Source organism: Theropithecus gelada, chromosome 3 (assembly GCF_003255815.1).
Source record: "Theropithecus gelada isolate Dixy chromosome 3, Tgel_1.0, whole genome shotgun sequence".
In the NCBI taxonomy this organism is placed as follows: domain Eukaryota; kingdom Metazoa; phylum Chordata; class Mammalia; order Primates; family Cercopithecidae; genus Theropithecus; species Theropithecus gelada.
In genome coordinates this window covers 90,983,857-91,003,133 of record NC_037670.1, presented here as the reverse complement: position 1 = coordinate 91,003,133, position 19,277 = coordinate 90,983,857, and the positions used below count along the sequence as shown (strand labels likewise).

At 38.9% G+C, this 19,277-nt stretch overlaps 1 protein-coding gene across 1 annotated transcript in view; it reads left to right on the top strand.

The window, feature by feature from the left end:
- The window catches only part of DNAH11 (dynein axonemal heavy chain 11), a 372,079-nt gene that overhangs the window by 250,570 nt on the left and 102,232 nt on the right, over window positions 1-19,277 (top strand). The window contains exon 62 of the mRNA XM_025379290.1: window positions 14,285-14,423. Coding sequence (XP_025235075.1) covers window positions 14,285-14,423 — 139 coding nt within the window. The remainder of the gene's footprint in view (window positions 1-14,284; window positions 14,424-19,277) is intronic.

Sequence of the window (19,277 nt, the reverse complement as noted above, 5' to 3'; positions counted from 1 at the left end):
CTGAAAAGAATTATTCATACCAATTATTTTCAGAGATCTACAATTTAAACAGAAGTTTACATGTTAATAAGCCTCAGAACTAACTTTTCAAATACGGAGAAAAGGAGCACAAAGTAATAATCAAAATAGCTTTATGAAGAATGGGTTACCTCAGTCCCCCTACCAAGAGTGGAGTTGGTATGAATATGACAAAACCTCTGGCTGTAGTTCCCCCCAAGGTTTAAGTCTCTACCAAGGCCATGTGGCTGGTTATGCTAAGGACAAGGTACCTTTGAATAGTTTCTGCCTGTTGGGATGCAGTCAGATAAAGGTTTGAGCACATGTGAAGGTATAATTTTTGCTAGCTTTGCCTTCATTTGCTCCAGCCTCTTGTTTCTCCTCCTCTATGAACTTCCCCTCCTGCTGATCTTATGCCTCCTGTTGCCTTCTTGCCTCACAAAGCCAGGATATGCCTGATTTGAACATCTATACTGCAATGGAAATTCATTCATACCAGTGGGCTGATCTCTCTGTATTTGTTCTTTTGAGGCTTTGTTTCTAAATTCAGACTAAAAGAAGGCTTCATATTGAAGTGAAAAAAAAATCGCTGAGCTGGGTGGAACAAAGACCATCATGTCTTGCAAACATACAGAGCCTAAGGCTTACTCTAAATAAAATCCAAATTCAGTCTCTTTAGGGCAGTGTTTCTCAAAGTGTGTTCCCTGACCAGCAGTGTCAATGTCACCTGGAAACTTTAATTAGACATACTGATTCTCAGCTCTAATCCCTGACCTGCTGAATCAGAAACTCTGGTAGTGAAGCCCAGGAACCTTGGTTTTAACAAGCACTTTGAGTGGTTCTGATGAATGTTCAAGTTTGAGAACCACTGGTTTAGGGTTTCTGGTGCACTCAAATCCTTGGGCCAAGTCCCTCCTTCCTCACTCTATTTACTTCTAGAACCTGAGAGGCCAGAGTCTGTCAAGAACTGTGAAGGCACCAACATTTTACCCTACTTGTAAACTAACAAGTTAGTCTGCCACAGTTTCATGGATGATGGAAGAAGACATGAGACTCCTAGGTCAGAGACCAAAGGATTTCATTACTCACAGCACAGCAAAGAGACTGAGCTTCGTGTTCATACCAGTTCCGCTTACCTCCCAAGTCCTGTGGGAATGATGCAGAGAAGATAGGTGGATGCTACGTGCACAGTGAGTTTATGTCATGGGTGAGAAATCCCAAGCTTAGGAAACACCAGGATAAAGAGAACCACAGGCAAACCTCCTGAATCTTTGCCCCAGATGGAAACATTATCTTTGGTATTGTGGTTAGGTAACAAAGCTGCCTCCTACTTCCAGGGAAACAACATCTCTGTCTTTTAAGCCCGTAATCTATCCAAATATGGTTAGATTATCCAGAACAAGAGCTGCCATTTCTTCTTCACAAGAGGCACAGAAACAAAGGAAACTGTGGTCTCCCAACACTCAGCTCCTTTTCCCAACTTTATGAAGGGAACTGATATGAGTCATTTTATACCTTAGCTCTGTGTGTATTTAGGTCATTCTGTTTCAATCTTGAAGGGCTGTGCATCTCAGTGTGGAGCTAGGAGGTATTTCCTGTGAAGCAGCAGAGTCACTAATGTCACTTTCTATAGAGACTTATAGAGCTACCACATATCCTATTCTGTTTCCAGTGCCCAAATAAGAAACATAGGCAAAACCTCTATTCTTCCTCAAACTGGAGAGCTAGTCACCAAAGTCTGGTAAATTTAACTTCCAAAGTAGAGGTCATCCATATTAGTGTGCAGAAAAAGACACCCAAGGAGCTTGTAAAATACAGTTTTCTAGACGCCACACAAGTACAAACTCTGATTCTGAAGTTTTCAACTGGGGGCTCCAGAATCTAAATTTTAATTAAGAATTCCAGAAGATCCCAATGCTAGTAGGTCAGGAGATTTCACTCTAAGAAATCACTGTTAAGGCTGTCTTGTGTATCTATCTCAATCTCTTTGGCCCTGCCATCTTCTGATTTATAATGAATTGGATTCATGTTAATTTGGATTGCTAAAATAACCTCCTCACTGATTTCCCTAGTGCCAGTCTCTTGTCCTTTCAAATGAACTTTTATACAGTACAAATTCTACCCTATCACTTGGATGTAAAAAACATATTCCATTCAGCCAATACCATCCTCTTGGTAAAACTGTTATTGAACCAGGCATGTTTTGCCCATCACACAGTTTGCCAATCACTGAGACAATGAGTTTTGCAGCAGAGAAAGGGTTTATTCACAAGGCAGCAAAGTGAGGAAATGGGAGAACAAGTTGCACATCTACTTCCTTTAATACGGGTTTTAGGGATATTTATGGGATAAAGAAGCAGGATGGTCTATAATGGGAAGGTGATTGGAGGTAAGGAAAAGTGAGGTAATTGGCAGTCTTCACAAGCATAGTCAGAATTTATGGCTCTTCGTGGACACAAGTTCAGAACATGGCAGTGTTAGCATGATCTGAGGGTGGAGTTTTGGGCCCAGTGATGTCAAAAGGCCACCCATCAGACACTCATGCAAGCCCAGATGAATGATAGGGAGGCTCAGCCAGTTTGAACTGGGCAAGAGTGGACTCCAGGTCCCTGAAAAACAATAATTAGTGTGGTGACCTATACATCACAGATGTTATCTATAAGGAAGCTAGTGGGAATTTAGATATATATTATTCAGCCATGTGACTTTTAGCTATATAGGGTTTTTTAATCAACAAAAAGCAAGTGATTAAAAACAAGTGAGGCAAGTAAAGTTTGGTGGACCTAGTCAGGTTAGACCATGGTTTCAAAATGCTATCTCATTTAGTATGTTGTCGTTGTCATCATCGTCATCGTCGTTGTCGTTGTCGTCGTCATCATCATCATCATCATCATCATCATAGCTAACACTTAAAGGACTCCTGCTCTGTGCCAGATGCAAATCTAAGCACACAGTGTTTTAATAGAGTCATCTTCAAAAACTTTAAGAAGAAGGAACTGTTTTCAGCTCCAGTTTATAGATGAACATCACAAGGAGGAAGATAGAGCTGGAACTGGAGCAAGGGCAGTCTGCCATGATGGGTGACTGTTACTCTATACCAGATAACCAGATTTCTTCTGTAAATCGTAACTGTATTAGGCTTTGTAGGCCAGGAGTCAATGTTCTCAACTCTTTTTTAAAAACTTTATTTAGCTAGCTAATTCGTGAGCTAGCTTGGACATATTCTGCTACCTTTTTAAATTGATGCATAATGTATATATTTTGGGGTACATGATATTTTGATATATGCATACAGTCTGTAATGATCAAATCAGGGCAATTGGGACATTGATGACCACAAACATTTATCCTTCTTTATTTTGGGAGCATTCTAATTCCTCTCCTCCTGCTGTTGTCAACTATGCAACAAATTATTCTTAACTATAGTCCCCCTACTATGTTATCAAATACTAGATCTTATTTTTTCTAACTATGTACCCATTAATCAACCTCTTTTTATCCCTCACCTCCTCCTACACTTACCAGGCTCTGATAAACATCAGTCAGCTCTCTACCTCCATGAGATCCACTTTTTTAGCTCCCACATATGAGTGAGAACATATAGTATTTATCATTCTATGCCTGGCTTATTTCACTTTGCATAATGACCTCCAATTCTCTCCGTGTTTGCAAATGCCAGGATTTCATTTTTTAATGGCTAAATAATATTCCATTGTGTCAGTATACAACATTTTCTTATCCATCCATTGAGGGGCATTTAGGTTAATTCCACATCTTGGATATTATGAACAGTGTTACAATAAACATGGAAGCACAGATATCTTTTTAATATGATGATTTCCTTTCTTTTACATGTTCTTTCTCCATATACTCACTGGCATCCATTATTTTTTGTGTTTTTGATAAGAGTTATTTTACCTGGGGTAAAATGATATCTCATTGTGATTTTGATTTGCATTTCCCTGATTATTAGTGATGTTCAGCATTTTGTGTATACCTGTTGGCCTTTTTGGTATCTTCTTTTGAAAAATATCTCTTCAGATCTTTTGCCCATTTTTAAATCAGGTTATTTGTTGTTTTACTGTTCAGTTGTTTGAATTCTTTATATATTCCAGATATTAACCCCATGTCAGATACATACTTTGCAAATACTTTTGCCTACTCTGTGGGTTATCTCTTCACTTTGGTTACTTCCTTTGCTATGTGATCTTAATATGATCCCATTTGTCTCTTTCTGCTTTTGCTGCCTATGCTTTTGAGGTCTTACAGTGGAAATTTTTGCCCAGACCAATGTCCTGAAGCATTTCCCTAATGTTTTCTTCTAGTAGTTTTACAGTTTTAAGTCTTGGATTTAAGACTTTAATCCATTTTTATTTGATTTTTGTGTATGGTGAGAGATAGGGGTCTAGTCTCACTTTCTGTATGTGGTTATCTAATTTTCTCTCTACCATATATTGAGGAGGCTATCCTTTTCTCAGTGTATGTTCTTTGTGCCTTTGGCAAAAATGAATTGGCTGTAAATGTGTGGATTTATTTCTGGGTTCTCCGTCCTGCTGCATTGGTCTATGTGTCTGTTTTGTGCCAGTACCATGCTGGTTTGGTTATTATGGCTTTTTAGTATACTTTGAAATCATAGAGTGTGAGTCCTCCAGCTTCATTCTTTTTGCTCAAGATTGCTTGGCTATTTGGAGTCTTCTGTGGTTCTGTATGAATTTTAGGGTGGTGGTCCTATTTCTGTGAAGAATGTCATTGGTATTTTGATAGGGATTGTGTTGACTCTTTAGATTGTTTTGGGTAGTATGGACATTTTAACTGTATTCTTCTAACCTATAAGCATAGGATACTTTTCCATTTTTGTGTCTCCTCTTCAATTTCTTTTATCAAAATTTTGTAGTTTTTCCTGTAGAGATATTTTATTTCTTTGGTCAAATTTATTACTAGGTATTTTATATTTTTTGTAGCTGTTTTAAATGGGATTGTTTTCTTGATTTCTTTTTGAGACTGTTCATTGTTGGTGTGTAGAAATGTCAATGTATGTTGATTTTGTATCCTTCAACTTTACTAACAGTTTTTTTGTGAATTATTTAGGTTTTTCTCGGAATAAGATCAGGTCATCTGTAAACAAGACTAATTTGACTTCTTCCTTTCCAATGTAGATGTCCTTTGTTTCATTCTCTTGCCTAAGTGCTCTGGCTAGAACTTCCAGTACTATGTTGAATAAAAGTGGTGAAAATGTCCTGTGTTATTTCACATCTTAGAGAAAAGGAATTCCATTTTTCTGCATTAAGTGTGATGTTAGCTGTGATTTTGTCATATATGGCCTTTTTTGTGTTGAGGTATGTGCCTTCCATACCCAGTTTGTTGAGCATTTTTATCATAAAGGGATACTGAATTTTGTTGAGTGTTTTTTTAGCATCTATTAAAATGTTCATACAGTTTTTGTTCTTTATTCTCTTAATAAGATGTATTGCATTTACTCATTTGCATATGGACTGTTCTTGTATCCCTGGGTTGAATCCCACGTGGTCATGCTGAATAATCTTTTCAATGGGTGTTGTATTCAGTTTGCTAGTATTTTGTTGAGAATTTTTGCATCTGTCTTCATCTGAGATACTGACTGTAGTTTTTTGTTGTGTTCTTGTCTGGTTTTGGTGTCAGGTAATCCTGGTCTCATCAAATGAGTGTGGAAGTATTCCCTCTTCAATTTTTTGAAAAAGTTTGAGTAGAATTGGTATTATTCAATTGTTTGGTAGAATTCAACAGTAAAGCCATTAGGTCCTTGGGTTTTCTTGATGGACACTTTTTATTATTGCTTCAATCTCATTACTCATTACTGGTTTGTTCAGATTTTCTATTTCTTCATGGTTCAATCGTGGTAGATTGTATATGTGCAGGAATTTATTTATTTATTATAGGTTTTCTAATATGTTGGCATGTATATGTTAATAATAGTTTCTAATGATCCTTCATATTTCTGTGGTATCAGTTGTTATATATTCATTTTCATTTATTATTTTATTTGGGTCTTCTCTCCTTTTTTTTTTCTTTATAGGTTAGCTGGTTTTGTTTATCTTTTCAAAAAATGAACTTTTCATTTCATTGATATTTTGTATTTTTTAATCTCGGTCATTTACTTATGCTCTGATTTTTCTTATTTCTTTCCTTCTAAAAATTTTGGATTTGATTTGTTCTTGCTATTTTAGTTCCTTGAGGTGTATCATTAGGTTTGTTATTTTAATGTTTTTTATTTTTCTATGTAGGCATTTGATGTATTGCTGTAAACTTCTCTCTTAGTATTGCTTTTGCTGTATTCCATAGACTGAATATGTTGGGTTTCCATATTAATTTGTCTCAAAAAATTTTTAAATTTCCTTCTTAATGTCATTGACCCACTGAGTAGGAGCATGTTTAACTTTCCTGTGTTCATATAGTTGCCAAAGCTCCTCTTGTTACTGATTTCTAGTTTTATTCCATTGTGATCAGAAAAGGTACTTGATATGATTTTTACTTTTTTGAATTTGTTGAGACTTGTTTTGTGGGCTAATATGTGGTCAGTTCTGGAGAATGTTCCATGTGCTGATGAAAAGAACTTGTCAGGCCGGGCGCAGTGGCTCACGCCTATAATCCCAGCACTTTGGGAGGCTGAGGTGGGCGGATCACAATGTCAGGAGATAAAGACCATCCTGGCCAACATGGTGAAACCCCATCTCTACTAAAAATACAAAAATTAGCTGGGCATGGTGGCACGTGCTTGTAGTCCCAGCTACTCAGGAGGCTGAGGCAGGAGAATTGCTTGAAGCCAGGAGGCGGAGGCTGCAGTGAGCCGAGATCATGCCATTGCACTCCAGCCTGGGTGACAGAGTGAGACTCTGTCGCAAAAAAAGAAAAGAATTTGTATTCTGCAGCTGTTAAATGAAATGTTCTATAAATGTCACTTAGACATATGTGGTCTAGTGTTTAGTTTATCATTGATGTTTCTTTGTTGATTTCATGTCTGGATGATCTGTCTATTAGTGAGGGTGGGGTGTTGAAGTCCCCTACTATTACTGTATTTCAGTCTCTCTCTGCACTTAGATCTTTTCATGTTTACTATATATACTTCTTTCTTTGAACAAGCTTTCTGCATCTTGCTCTTTTCAAACTCCCTCTTGAACTTCAGTGACTGTTAGATGTGCTCTTTTGAGGTCATTCTCTGTAGACATTTGTTCATTTCATCATTTTTCCTTTTTTCACCTCTGCATATTTTCAAATAGCCTGTCTTTGAAATTACTGATTCTTTCTTCTGCTTTACTCATTCTGCTCTCTAAAGCCTCAAATTCATTTTTTACTTCAGCAAATGTATTTCTCAGTTTCAGGATTTCTGTTTGACTTTTTAAAAATTATTTCAATCTCTTAAACTTCTGATAAATTTATGAATTGCTTTTTTGTATTATCTTGGAGTTGGCTGAGTTTTCTCAAACTACTATTTTGAATTATTGATCTGAGAGCTCCCATATCATCATCTCATTAGAGTTGGTCATTCACTCCTTGCTTTGTTTGGAGAGGTCATGGCTCCCTGTTTGCTGCTGTTTCTTGTGGACATACATCTATGGCTTTACACTGAAGGATTAGTTATTTATGCCAGTCTTTGCTGACTGGCTTATTTTGGTCTTTCTAGAGTATGTTTGCTTAGAGGTTATTTGTATTCACCTGTTGAGTTCCTTAATTCTAGACACTGCTTCCTTTTCAGCACTATATGGAACATTAAGCCCAGGTTTGCCTTGACTCTTAGAAATGCTCGAAGTACTGACCATCCTAAATTGAGGGTAAGGGGCCCCCCAAAAATACTCTGACTTTGTGGAAAAGCTAGCTAGGGGCTTTGTGCCCAGAAGACCCATGGAGTGTGCCTCATACAGTGTGGTGCTGTTGAAAAGCCACTCTGATTTGGCATCGCCTTTGGCTGAGATAAAGAGCAGAGTTTCATGGGTTGCAGTTGCTAGTCTCACCTTTGCTCTTTATCACTAGATGCTTTCAGGGATTTTTGTCTCTATAGACACTTAGAATACTTCCCACGGGTTGAGGTAAAAAGCAGTTTTCCTGCAAGGGAATGTAAGGTGGCTGAGTGGGGAAAATGACTGCCCACCTCAGTCTCACTTTCTCCAGTGTAGAAACCATGAGTCTAGGGGGCATTTTCTACGTGCAGTGCCTGAGTAAATTTGGGTAGGGGCATTGCAGATAGAGACGTTCTTTCTTCTACTGCTCAGAGTGTTTCATTTCTCTGCGGCTCTGGGTAACGTCTCAGCCTCAGATTTGAGTTCTGGGATGTTGCTGGTGATAGTCTTAGCGCTGGATATTTGTTTTGGGTTTTCTGTAGGCGAGAGTGAAGCCAGATTACTTCGACTCTGCCATTTTGGTGATATCCCTCTGTGTTCTCAAATCTTTGCACAACTGTTCTCAGGTAAAGGTTAATATTTTTTACATTTGACATTTAAAAATGTAAAATCCATTCTTTACTCATAGGCCACACAAAACCAGATGGCTGCTAGATTTGGTGTGTGGGTCCTAGTACCTAGTACCTAGTGGGTACTGACCTTTGCTGTGTACTAACACTGAAAGCTATTTGGGATCTGGTACTTTATCATCTGCTAATTCTCGCTGTTCTCCTAGATCAAGCTTGGACTTTAGGAGAACTCCTTGGAGAAAATACTTGATCAGTTTCCCTATTATTCCACACACCCTACACATCAGTTGTACACTTCATCCTAACATGTGAACTTTCATTTCCTTTGTCTTCCACACTGTGAGCTCCTTAAAGTCTTCTAACTTTTTATGCCTAGCACCTGACACATGAGAGGAACTCAAAAACTATTAGTTAAATTGACAAACAGAACCATATATTATATTTTAACTAAAGATTTATTCTAGTTGAAGGACTCACTTTCCTTTTAACAGTTAACAAACATTTTGTAACACTGGACTAGGCACTGGAGTCAGGGGGACACAGAAGGCTCAGTCTCTGCTCTGAAAACTCTTACAGATTTACTAAATGCTGTTTAATTTGCTAAGTGCTGCCAAGGGAGGTTGCACTGGCTGCCACTGGAGTGCAAAGAATGGCGTTGGTCAGTTCTGCAGGTGAGGATGTGGTTGGGTGCTCAGGAAAGGTTTGGAGAAGCAGTTTCCTCTTGAATCAAGTCTTAAAAGATGAATAGGTTTTCACCCAGAAGATAGGGAAAGGGTATTTCAAGAAAGAGGGTCTTGTGTCCTGTGGACAATAAGTACCTCAACATGGCTGAAGAATAGAGTATAAATGTCACTGTGTGGGGTCACTTGTGGTGAAAAACGAGGCAGGGACATGATCACACAGGAAGTTGCAAGGGGTTGGTTAAGAAGTAAGTGTTTGTCCTATAGGCCAGAATATACTAAGCTCCCTAATATTGAAGACTCTTAATGCCAAAAAAAAGTCCCAGACAGTCATGAATAGTAGTTATATTTTCTTTTAACTATGTTACAGACAATGACTAAGGCAAACGTAGATTCAGTGAGCTCTAACAGAATAAACTAGCCCCAGTAGGGATCTGTGAGCTGTATATGAGAACTGCCGCTGTCAGACAGGGAGAGCAGTTGAAGAACTGCAGTTGGGGGCAGGAGGGATAAACTGATCACATTTACCTTTTGGAAAGATAACTGTGGGCCAACAAACAAAGGGGAAGAGACTGGAGGCAGAATGAACATGGGTGAGGGAAGCAGAATGAAAACAAAGTCAAGGAGAGAAACTTGGATTACAAACAGTTTATAAACTGGATACAGAATGATGATATCTGAAAGAGCAAGAAAAAGACATGGTTAGGAAGGTGAATGAGGAGCCAAGAGAGATTGTTGTCATGGGGGCCGAAGGGAACCATCACCTGGAACAAACAGTAAAGAGGGCAGATACCACAGTGCATCTGAGCATAGGCTGTGGGGCCAAACATCATGTGTCACATCTTAGCCCAGTACTTCCCGTCACTGTGAGCTTGAGTAACTTTTTTGCCTTATTGACTCTCGAATTTCCTCACCTATAAAATGAAAACATCTCTCTGAGACTTACCGAACTGATCAAATGCATTAACACATGGAAAATACTTATAGTAGTGCTGGGTGCTTGCTAGAGGATCAGTAACTGTTAGTTGTTATTGTTTGTTTGTTTGTTTTTCTTTTCTTTTTTTTTTTTTTTTTTTTTTTTTGAGATGGAGTCTCGCTCTGTCGCCCAGGCTGGAATGCAGTGGCCGGATCTCAGCTCACTGCAAGCTCCGCCTCCCGGGTTTACGCCATTCTCCTGCCTCAGCCTCCCGAGTAGCTGGGACTACAGGCGTCCACCACATCGCCCAGCTATTTTTTTGTATTTTTTAGTAGAGACGGGGTTTCACCGTGTTAGCCAGGATGGTCTCGATCTCCTGACCTCGTGATCCGCCCGTCTCGGCCTCCCAAAGTGCTGGGATTACAGGCTTGAGCCACCGTGCCCGGCCTTTGTTTGTTTTTCAAACAGTGATTAGTAACTTGAGAGAATGAAGCTTGTTTATCAGAGTCATAGGTGGTTTGTATCACATATGTTTCAGTAAAATGGTAGGAAAAAACAAAGAAAAAAGTGATAGGAATAACAGTCAGATTAAAATAGATGAAGGAGAGAACGGGTGGTGAGAAAAGAAAAACAGCAAGAATAGAGTTTTCTATAGAGAAAAATTTTTTGAAAACAAGGAGAAAGGTACAAGCAATATTAAGACCCTCAGAAAATATTTTGGAAACCTAATCTTATTTATTTTACAGTAAAATCATCTTGATGATTATGTATTTGCTTTCAACTTTTTTTTTTTTTTCCTTTTGAAATGGAGTTTCATTCTTGTTGCCTAGGCTGGACTGCAGTGGTGCATTCTCAGCTCATTACAACCTCCACCTCCCAGGTTCAAACATTTGCTATTAAGTTACGTTTCCATTCAATGAAAAAATGAACCAGAGCAAATTTGTATCCCATTTGAAATAAACTCCAATATTTGCAGACCAAGCTAACTTCACATGTGCTTGCTGAATGTGCTGTGCCATATTTTACATGCATTAACACATTTGATTCCATAGCACACCTACCTATGAAGTAGATGTTACTAGTGGTAGCCCCATTTTACAAATGAGAAAATATAAAGCTCACATAAAGTGAAAAATGAGCCCACACCACCAGGACCAGTAAGAGGTAGAGGAACTAAAACCAAGACATACATACATACATTCATTCATTCACTCATTCATTCATTTGAGACAGTCTCATTCCATCATCCAGGTTGGAGTGCAGTGGCACCATCTCAGCTCACTACAACCTTTACCCCTAGGTTCAAGCAATTCTTGTGCCTCAGCCTCCTGGGTAGCTGGACTGCAGGCATGCGCCACCACACCAGGCTAATTTTTTTGTATTTTTAGTAGAGATGGAGTCCCACCCTGCTGGCCAAGCTGATCTTGAAGTCCTCACCTCAGGTCACTTCAGCCTCCCAAAAAGTGCTAGGATTATAGGTGTGAGCCACCGTATCTGGCAGAACCAAGACATTTTTAAACTCAAAGCTGGATACTGTTAACTATACAGTATACCATGTGTGATCTGACTGGTAAGCCTGGAAGTATTTGCTCTGTCTCTTCACAACTGGACCTTCTCAAACATCTATTTTGTTAAATGCCTTCCATTAAATTGGTCCAGGACTCAGAAGGTTTGGGTTCATAGCCTTGTTTTTTTTCCGCTCACTAGCTAGTGGAACTATAGCAAATCACTCAGCTGATTTTTGTCTCGGTTTCCTTTCCTGCAAGTTATATAAGGCATGGTCTGCTTTATTCACCTTCATTCTCCAGCAAGCACAGAGCAGAGCTTTTCAGCGGTTGTATGACATGCAGCACCTCAACAGATTGAACGCAGTAGCAGGTATAAGAATCTGACAGCCTTCTGTTAAATAAGACATTAAAATTAGGTTCACAAAAATCTAAATTCCATTTTTCATTAATTTTGTTTGGGTAATATTGTTATTTTTAATAAAATTATGCTAATATATGGTGAGTTAATTCATATTCTTAAATTAATTTTTAAATTTTTGTCAGTTTTAACTTCTAATACCATAAATATTACTGGATATCATATGTATGAACCAGTGCCCTGTAGGGATCTGAAGGTAAAAGAGTTTTGAGACCCAAAATTTTAAGAACCTTTGCCTTCCACTGTCCTAGGTATTATTCTATGAATCATCAAACTTAATCCTCAAAAAAACACCCCTTTGAGCTAGGTAACGTTATTAATTCCATTTTTAAGATACTGAAGTTGAAGCATAGAGAAGGTAAATAAATAGCCCCAACTTGGTACTGCTTAGCTGGTAGCAGCATTCAAATATCAACCCACGGAGTCTGATACTAGAGCTTTCATGTGCTTCTGTGTTTGATAAACTGTAAGTACCCTTAATAACCCAAAATAGACCTGTAATATTTTTATTTCCATCTTTTTTTTTTTTTTTTTTTTTTTTTTGATGGGATCTTGTTTTTTTTTCCCAGGCTGCAGTGCAATGGCTCAATCTCGGCTCACTGCAACCTCTGCCTCCCAGGCTCAAGCGATTCTCCTGCCTCAGCCTCCAGAGTAGCTGGGATTACAGGTGCCCGCCACCACGCCCGGCTAATTTTTGTATTTTTAGTGGAGATGGGGTTTCACCATGTTGGCCAGGCTGGTCTCGAACTTCTGTATTCGTGATCCGCCCGCCTCAGCCTCCCAAAGTGCTGGGATTACAGGCATGAGCCACCACACCCTGCCATATTTCAAACTTATTTCTAACTAGTGATGTATAATATCTCCATCAATTCTCATAAATTTGATGCTATTTTACATATTAATCTTAAATTTGATGTATATACATATTTATGTATATATATATACTGCTTTAGCAATATAAAGTAATGGTGAAATAACTGGGTCATCGACAAATATAGTCTCTTAAATTATTAATAGGTTATATTCTGCAAGTTTTCTTGCTAAAGTTTCTAGGAACTTTGCATGCACCTACAAAAGCAATGTTATAAATCTTATTAGGTTTGTTGGAACTTAATATGCTAGCAAGATACCATAGTGAGGAGTCTCACAAGCATTTGACATCTCAGTCAAGACTTCCTGGCTATAAGTGATATGAACTCATTCAAAACACCTTAGCCAAAAAGGACACAAAGACAAACTCCTGGACAAAAGGTGACCAGGGGCCCCAAGAGATCTAGGAAACAAGAAGCTGCCATGAACTTCTCTTGGAGTCTCTAGGGCTGTGTGACTTCTCATCTTGCTTCTCTTTGTACGTCCCTTTCATCCTTTTCTCTTTCTCCACAATGGTTTTCTCTATTTTTTCTGTGCCCTGGTGGAAGGTGTTCCCTCTTTAAATGAAGCCCTCTGATTCACACATCCTCCAAGGTCTTTCAATGCTAAAGACAATGGATTATCTCTGAGTTTCAATTCCTACCTCCAGAAGAGAAAAATGTGGGCCAGGCACAGTGGCTCACGCCTGTAATCCCAGCACTTTGGGAGGCCGAGGTGGGTGGATCACTTGGGGCCAGGAATTCAAGACCAGCCTGGCCAACATGGCGAAACCTCATCTCCACTAAATCTACAAAAATTAGCTGGGCGTGGTGGTGCACACCTGTAATCCCAGCTACTCAGGAGGCTGAGGCATAGGAATCACTTGAACCTGGGGGGCAGAGGTTGCAGTGAGCTGAGATTGCACCACTGCACTCAGCCTGGGCAACAGAGCAATACTCATTCCAAAAAAAAAGAAGAAAAAGAAAAATCTGATTGGCCTAGCCAGGTCTAAAGGGCTTAGTAATTAACACCCCTCTTCACTGCCTGAATTATGAACCCAAAGAGAAAAGAATCAGTAGGTGAGAAACAAAACAAGTCACTCTTGTCTTTAATAAAGCTGGTATTGGAGGATGAGGCTTAGGTGCAAGAAGAGCAGAGGGGAATGATAATGCATCTACACCATATTTGCATCTTCAGGGCTCATCCATTCACCCCAGTGGCTCCTTGCATTCTGCCCAGTGGAGATGAAAGGGAAGAAGACCACATCGTGAGCTGTTAGTTTATAGTGGCACTGATGTGTTTATTTCATTATATCCTTCTTTTCCTTCTTTCCTAAAATACGTATGGTAAAGGGACAAAGGTTAATGGGGGTAAGAGGTTTGTCCATTTACCTTACAGTAACAGATGTTTTAAGATGATTGTAATCTCTCTGTTTTAACTAAAAATGACTGAAAAGTTAATTCAATTCTGATTCAGGATCTGGATCGAAATCTGAGCAGACTCACAGCATCATTTGAAAAAGCAACAGCTGAGAAAGTCCGGTGTCAAGAAGAGGTGAACCAAACCGACAAAACCATCAAATTAGCTAACAGACTTGTCAAGGAACTTGAGGCAAGTTAAACCTTTTCTTCCAAACATTCTAATTAAAATATTCAGATCTGCTCGTGGGAATTTTATTATTTGCCACCAATAATAACTAAATAGACATGGAATTAACAACAAAGGATAATATTTAAAAATCACTCATACTGTGGCTCTAACCCACCAGAAGGAAGAAATGATCAAATAAATATCTTTTAATATATAGTCCTGAACCCAGTGTGCCATCAGTCTGATCTCCAATGAAAACAGGGAAGACATATACTTTATCAGAAGTTAGTGGTCTTGTATCCACTTTAAGACAATGGAGTACATCAGCTGTGGGTGGGTTATGTATTTATTTTTTCTACTTTCTCCCTTCCTTCCTTCCTTTCTTACCACATTGTGAAAAAATCCTTTAAAAATGAAAATAAAGCATGGTTTTCTTGAAATAGGTTATAAAACTCAGGATGGCTGCTAGATAATTGTGAAATTGAACTGTTGTCTTATCCTTTTAATATACATTTGCCATTGAATTCTACCAGCAAATGATTTCTTTCAAGTGAAACCTGGTTGGCTTATGGTTTTGTTGTTACCTCTTTTTATAGGTGACTGACATGCTAATGTTAGTAGTTATTACATCAGGTAAAGGTTTTTTATAATTCTTATTAACATTCTCTTGCTTGAACGTGAGTGGTAGAGGAACATCTGTTCTGTGACATCAGTGTTCACAGATTGTGTTTGCTCTACAATGTGGCATTCAACAGTTCTGGGGAAATCACCGAATGTCTTCAACTTTGTTTTCTTGTGTCTAAAACAGGGATGTGGATAATGTTTCCCTTACAAGGTTGTGATGATGCTCAAAAGACATAATGTATGTTCAAGTATTTCCTAACAAAAGTCAAAGAGATAAATAACGAAATTTTAAAATAAGAAAAGGATTTGAATAGACATTTTGCCATACAAAATACGCAGAGAGCACATGAAAAGATGCTCAACTCCATTAGTCATTAGGGAAATGCAAATTAAAACCACAACAAGATACCACTTCATAACCACCAGGATGACTGTAATAAAAAATATGGACAGTAATAGTATTGGCAAACGACATGGAGAAATGCTGGTTGGAATGTAAAATGGTTCTGCCTCTTTGAAAAACAGTTCTGCAGTTCTTCAAAACATTAAACATGAAGTTAGCATGTGATGCAATCATCTACTCATAGGTATATACCCCAAATAAATGAAAATAAACGTCCAAGGCCGGGCGCAGTGGCTCAAGCCTGTAATCCCAGCACTTTGGGAGGCCGAGACGGGCGGATCACGAGGTCAGGAGATGGAGACCATCCTGGCTAACACGGTGAAACCCCGTCTCTACTAAAAAATACAAAAAACTAGCCGGGCGAAGTGGCGGGCGCCTGTGGTCCCAGCTACTCGGGAGGCTGAGGCAGGAGAATGGCGTGAACCCGGGAGGCGGAGCTTGCAGTGAGCTGAGATCCGGCCACTGCATTCCAGCCTGGGTGACAGAGCGAGACTCCATCTAAAAAAAAAAAAAAAAAACAAAAAAAGAAAATAAACGTCCATTAAAAAGCTCATATGCAAATGTTCATGGCAGTATTATTCATAATAGCTAAAAATAGAAACAACCCAAATGTCCATTAATTGAAAATGGATAAATAAAATGTATATCCATATAATGTAATAGTATGCATCTATAAAAATGAATACTGAGTTATGCTACAATGTATGAGTCTTGAAAATATCATGCTAAAAGAAAGAAACCAGACACAAAAGGTCACATATCACATGATATGTGATATCATATATCATACAGAGGCACATTCTGCCTGTGTATGAAATGTCCAGAACAGGCTAATTTATAGACGCAAAATAGACTAATGGTTGCCAGAGGCTGGACAAGGGTGTGGGGTTTGGGGAGTGACTACTACTGGATACACGGTTTGTCTTTGGGGTGAGGGAAATGTACTAAAATGAGCTAGAGGAGATAATTGTGCAAGTTTATATAGATAGTAAAAACCACTCTACTGTATATTTTAAAGGGTGAATTTCATGATATGTGAATTATATCTCAATAAAGTAGTTACTTTTTAAAGTATAAAGTCTATAACTACTATTAGAAAGTATATAAAATATATAACTAAAAAGTAGTAACAGTGTATAATTCAAAAGTATATAACTGTATTAGAAATGCCTTTAGCTGACAAACATATAACTGTACTAAAATATGTAACTGTACTATTAGAAATGCATTTGGCTGGAGGTGATATCTAACTTTTACAGTGGCTCAAACAAATGGGAGCTTATTTTTCACATATTACAGAAATTGCTAAGGCTAGACCATTATCAGTGTTGATCTACATGATTAGTGACCAGCCACCTAGGCTCTTTGTTGCCCTCTGCCTCTCTACACTTAGCAAGTGGTCATTCACCCTCATGCGTTTTGCCTTATGGTCTCAAGACCGTTGCTACACCTTCAGATTCAGAGAGACAATAGAGAAAGGGAACAATCTATATCAGCTGGGGTTTTCTCCTTTTATGAGAAAATTTTATGTTTTTCTGGAAATGTCTCTCTGGCAGACCCCCACTTAAGTTTCTTTAGTCAGAACTAGATAAACTCCTAACTCCACCCCACACCTCCTGCCCAAAAAAAAAAAAAAAAAAAGTCTGGAAAAGGGGGAATGGGGCTATCATCATTGGCTTAGCAAGTCACCGTTCATCTCATGGAACTGGGCACATTACCATCCTATTCAGATTCAGGGTTCTCTTAGCAAGAAAGGGGGAAACATGTTTTAGGATAGCTAGGTGATAGCCTCATTTCTTGTAGTAGTTTTTTGTTGTTGTTGTTTTTTGTTTGTTTGTTTTTTGAGAAGGAGTCTTGCTCTGTCATCCAGGCTGGAGTGCAGTGGCGTGATCTCGGCTCACCCCGCCCCCTAGGTTCATGCCATTCTCCTGGTAGCTGGGACTACAGGCACCCACCACCACACCCAGCTAATTGTTTTGTATTTTTAGTAGAGCGGGGTTTCACCATGTTAGCCAGGATGGTCTCGATCTCCTGACTTCATGATCTGCCCACCTCAGCCTCCCTAAGTGCTAGGATTACAGGCGTGAGCCACCACACCCAGCCTATAGTAGATTTTTAAAACCCTAAATTATTACCACAAATTTATTTCACCACAAGTTGAAATACACTATCTCTCTGAAATGCATAGTTCATTATGCAGAAACTCATAATTCACCCTGCAAATCCCCTCTCCATTCCATCTCAGTAACTGCAATTCTGTTCTTCCAGTTTTTCTGGCCCAAAGCTTTTGAATCACTCATGACTCTTTCTGACATCCAGTCCATCAGTATTTTCTGTTGACTCTGCTTTTCAGGTCCATTCCAAATCCCAGCACTTGGCATTCTCTTCACCTCACCATGCTGGTCTAGGCTGCTGGCATCTCTCCCCTAGGGTGCCTCTGCAGGCCCCACCATTACCTCCTAAAGCTTATTTCCCTCATTGCAGCCGGGTGATATTTTACAAACTTAAGTACATTCCCATCACCCCTTCACTCAGAACTCCCCGATAACTAATTAATCACTCAAAGTCCAGTCTAAAGGCTTTACTGACCTACTAGGCCCTACATGATGATCTGTCTCCTGGATACCCCCCTGTCCTCACCTCTGCCACTTCCCTCTTGCCCTGTCTTCACTGGCCTTCTGTCTCTCCCTCATACTTCCAGGCACTCTCCTTCTTTGTGCCTTAGCCTTTCCCAGGCAATCACATCACTGGCTCTTCACTTTGTCAGGCTCTGCTGAAAGTTCTCATTATCAATTGGTTTTCTCTGACATCCCCACATAAAAGAGCCTTCATCCAACACACATGAGTCCCCCCACTCATTCACACACGCACATACAAGCACACATATGCATCTCTATTTTCTCCACTTGCTCTGTTACCGTTTTTTGATAGCATTTATTGCATGAACATAGTTGTACATGTATGCATACACACAAATACTTTTTTTGGTCTTTTTTTCCCCCAATTGAAATATGAGCTTCTCAAGAACAGGAAACTTCACCTTTTTTGTGCACTGCTTGATCCCAAGCATATAGAATAGTCCCGGTGTGTCATCGGCATCACTAGATATTTACTGAATGAATACATTAATAAATGGGTGAGTTTTGGGAGCCTCCTGTATTAAAATTCTGGAGCCTTTTGAAGACTTGCTTTTCTTAGGTGAGTTGAGAAATTTCACCAGTACTAGTACTTAAAACTACTGCCATTTAAAGTGGTAAGATTTAAGCAGTTTGAAGAGTTCACCATTTCTGAGGTACCTGAGAAAAAGTGTCATATAATTAGACTGTTTTCCTGGACTAGTTACAGAATGTCTGAAAGTTTCATCAAGGGGAAAGCAGGTCCTACCATGTGTCTCTAACATATAGCAATATTTCCAAAGGCTTTGCTTACTCATGATGATTTAGACAAGGAAAGGAAAAGAAGATTATAGTATGTGAACTAAGAAAAAATATATATTTTTAAAGGATTCATTGAAGATGTCAGATCTTTTTCTTTTAGGATAAATTCTTTCTGACTAGAACAGGAGACAGTTAACTTCTGAAAAACATCAAGACTGATGATTTTGTCTATATAGCATTGACCTGGAAGCTCAGCCATTCAGACTAATAAATCAGGCAATTTATATTTAATCATTAACTAACTCCTGAGTTGAGCAGCTGTTCAAAATTAGAAATGGGTCACCCCAGCCAGGATGACATTACAGGCAATCTATAATGCATTAGAATAAAATTATAGTGATTTTTAACTGTCTAGAAATTTATTACAGGACATGTTCCAACTCTTAAACCCTTGTTAGCCAATGTCAGTAATGAT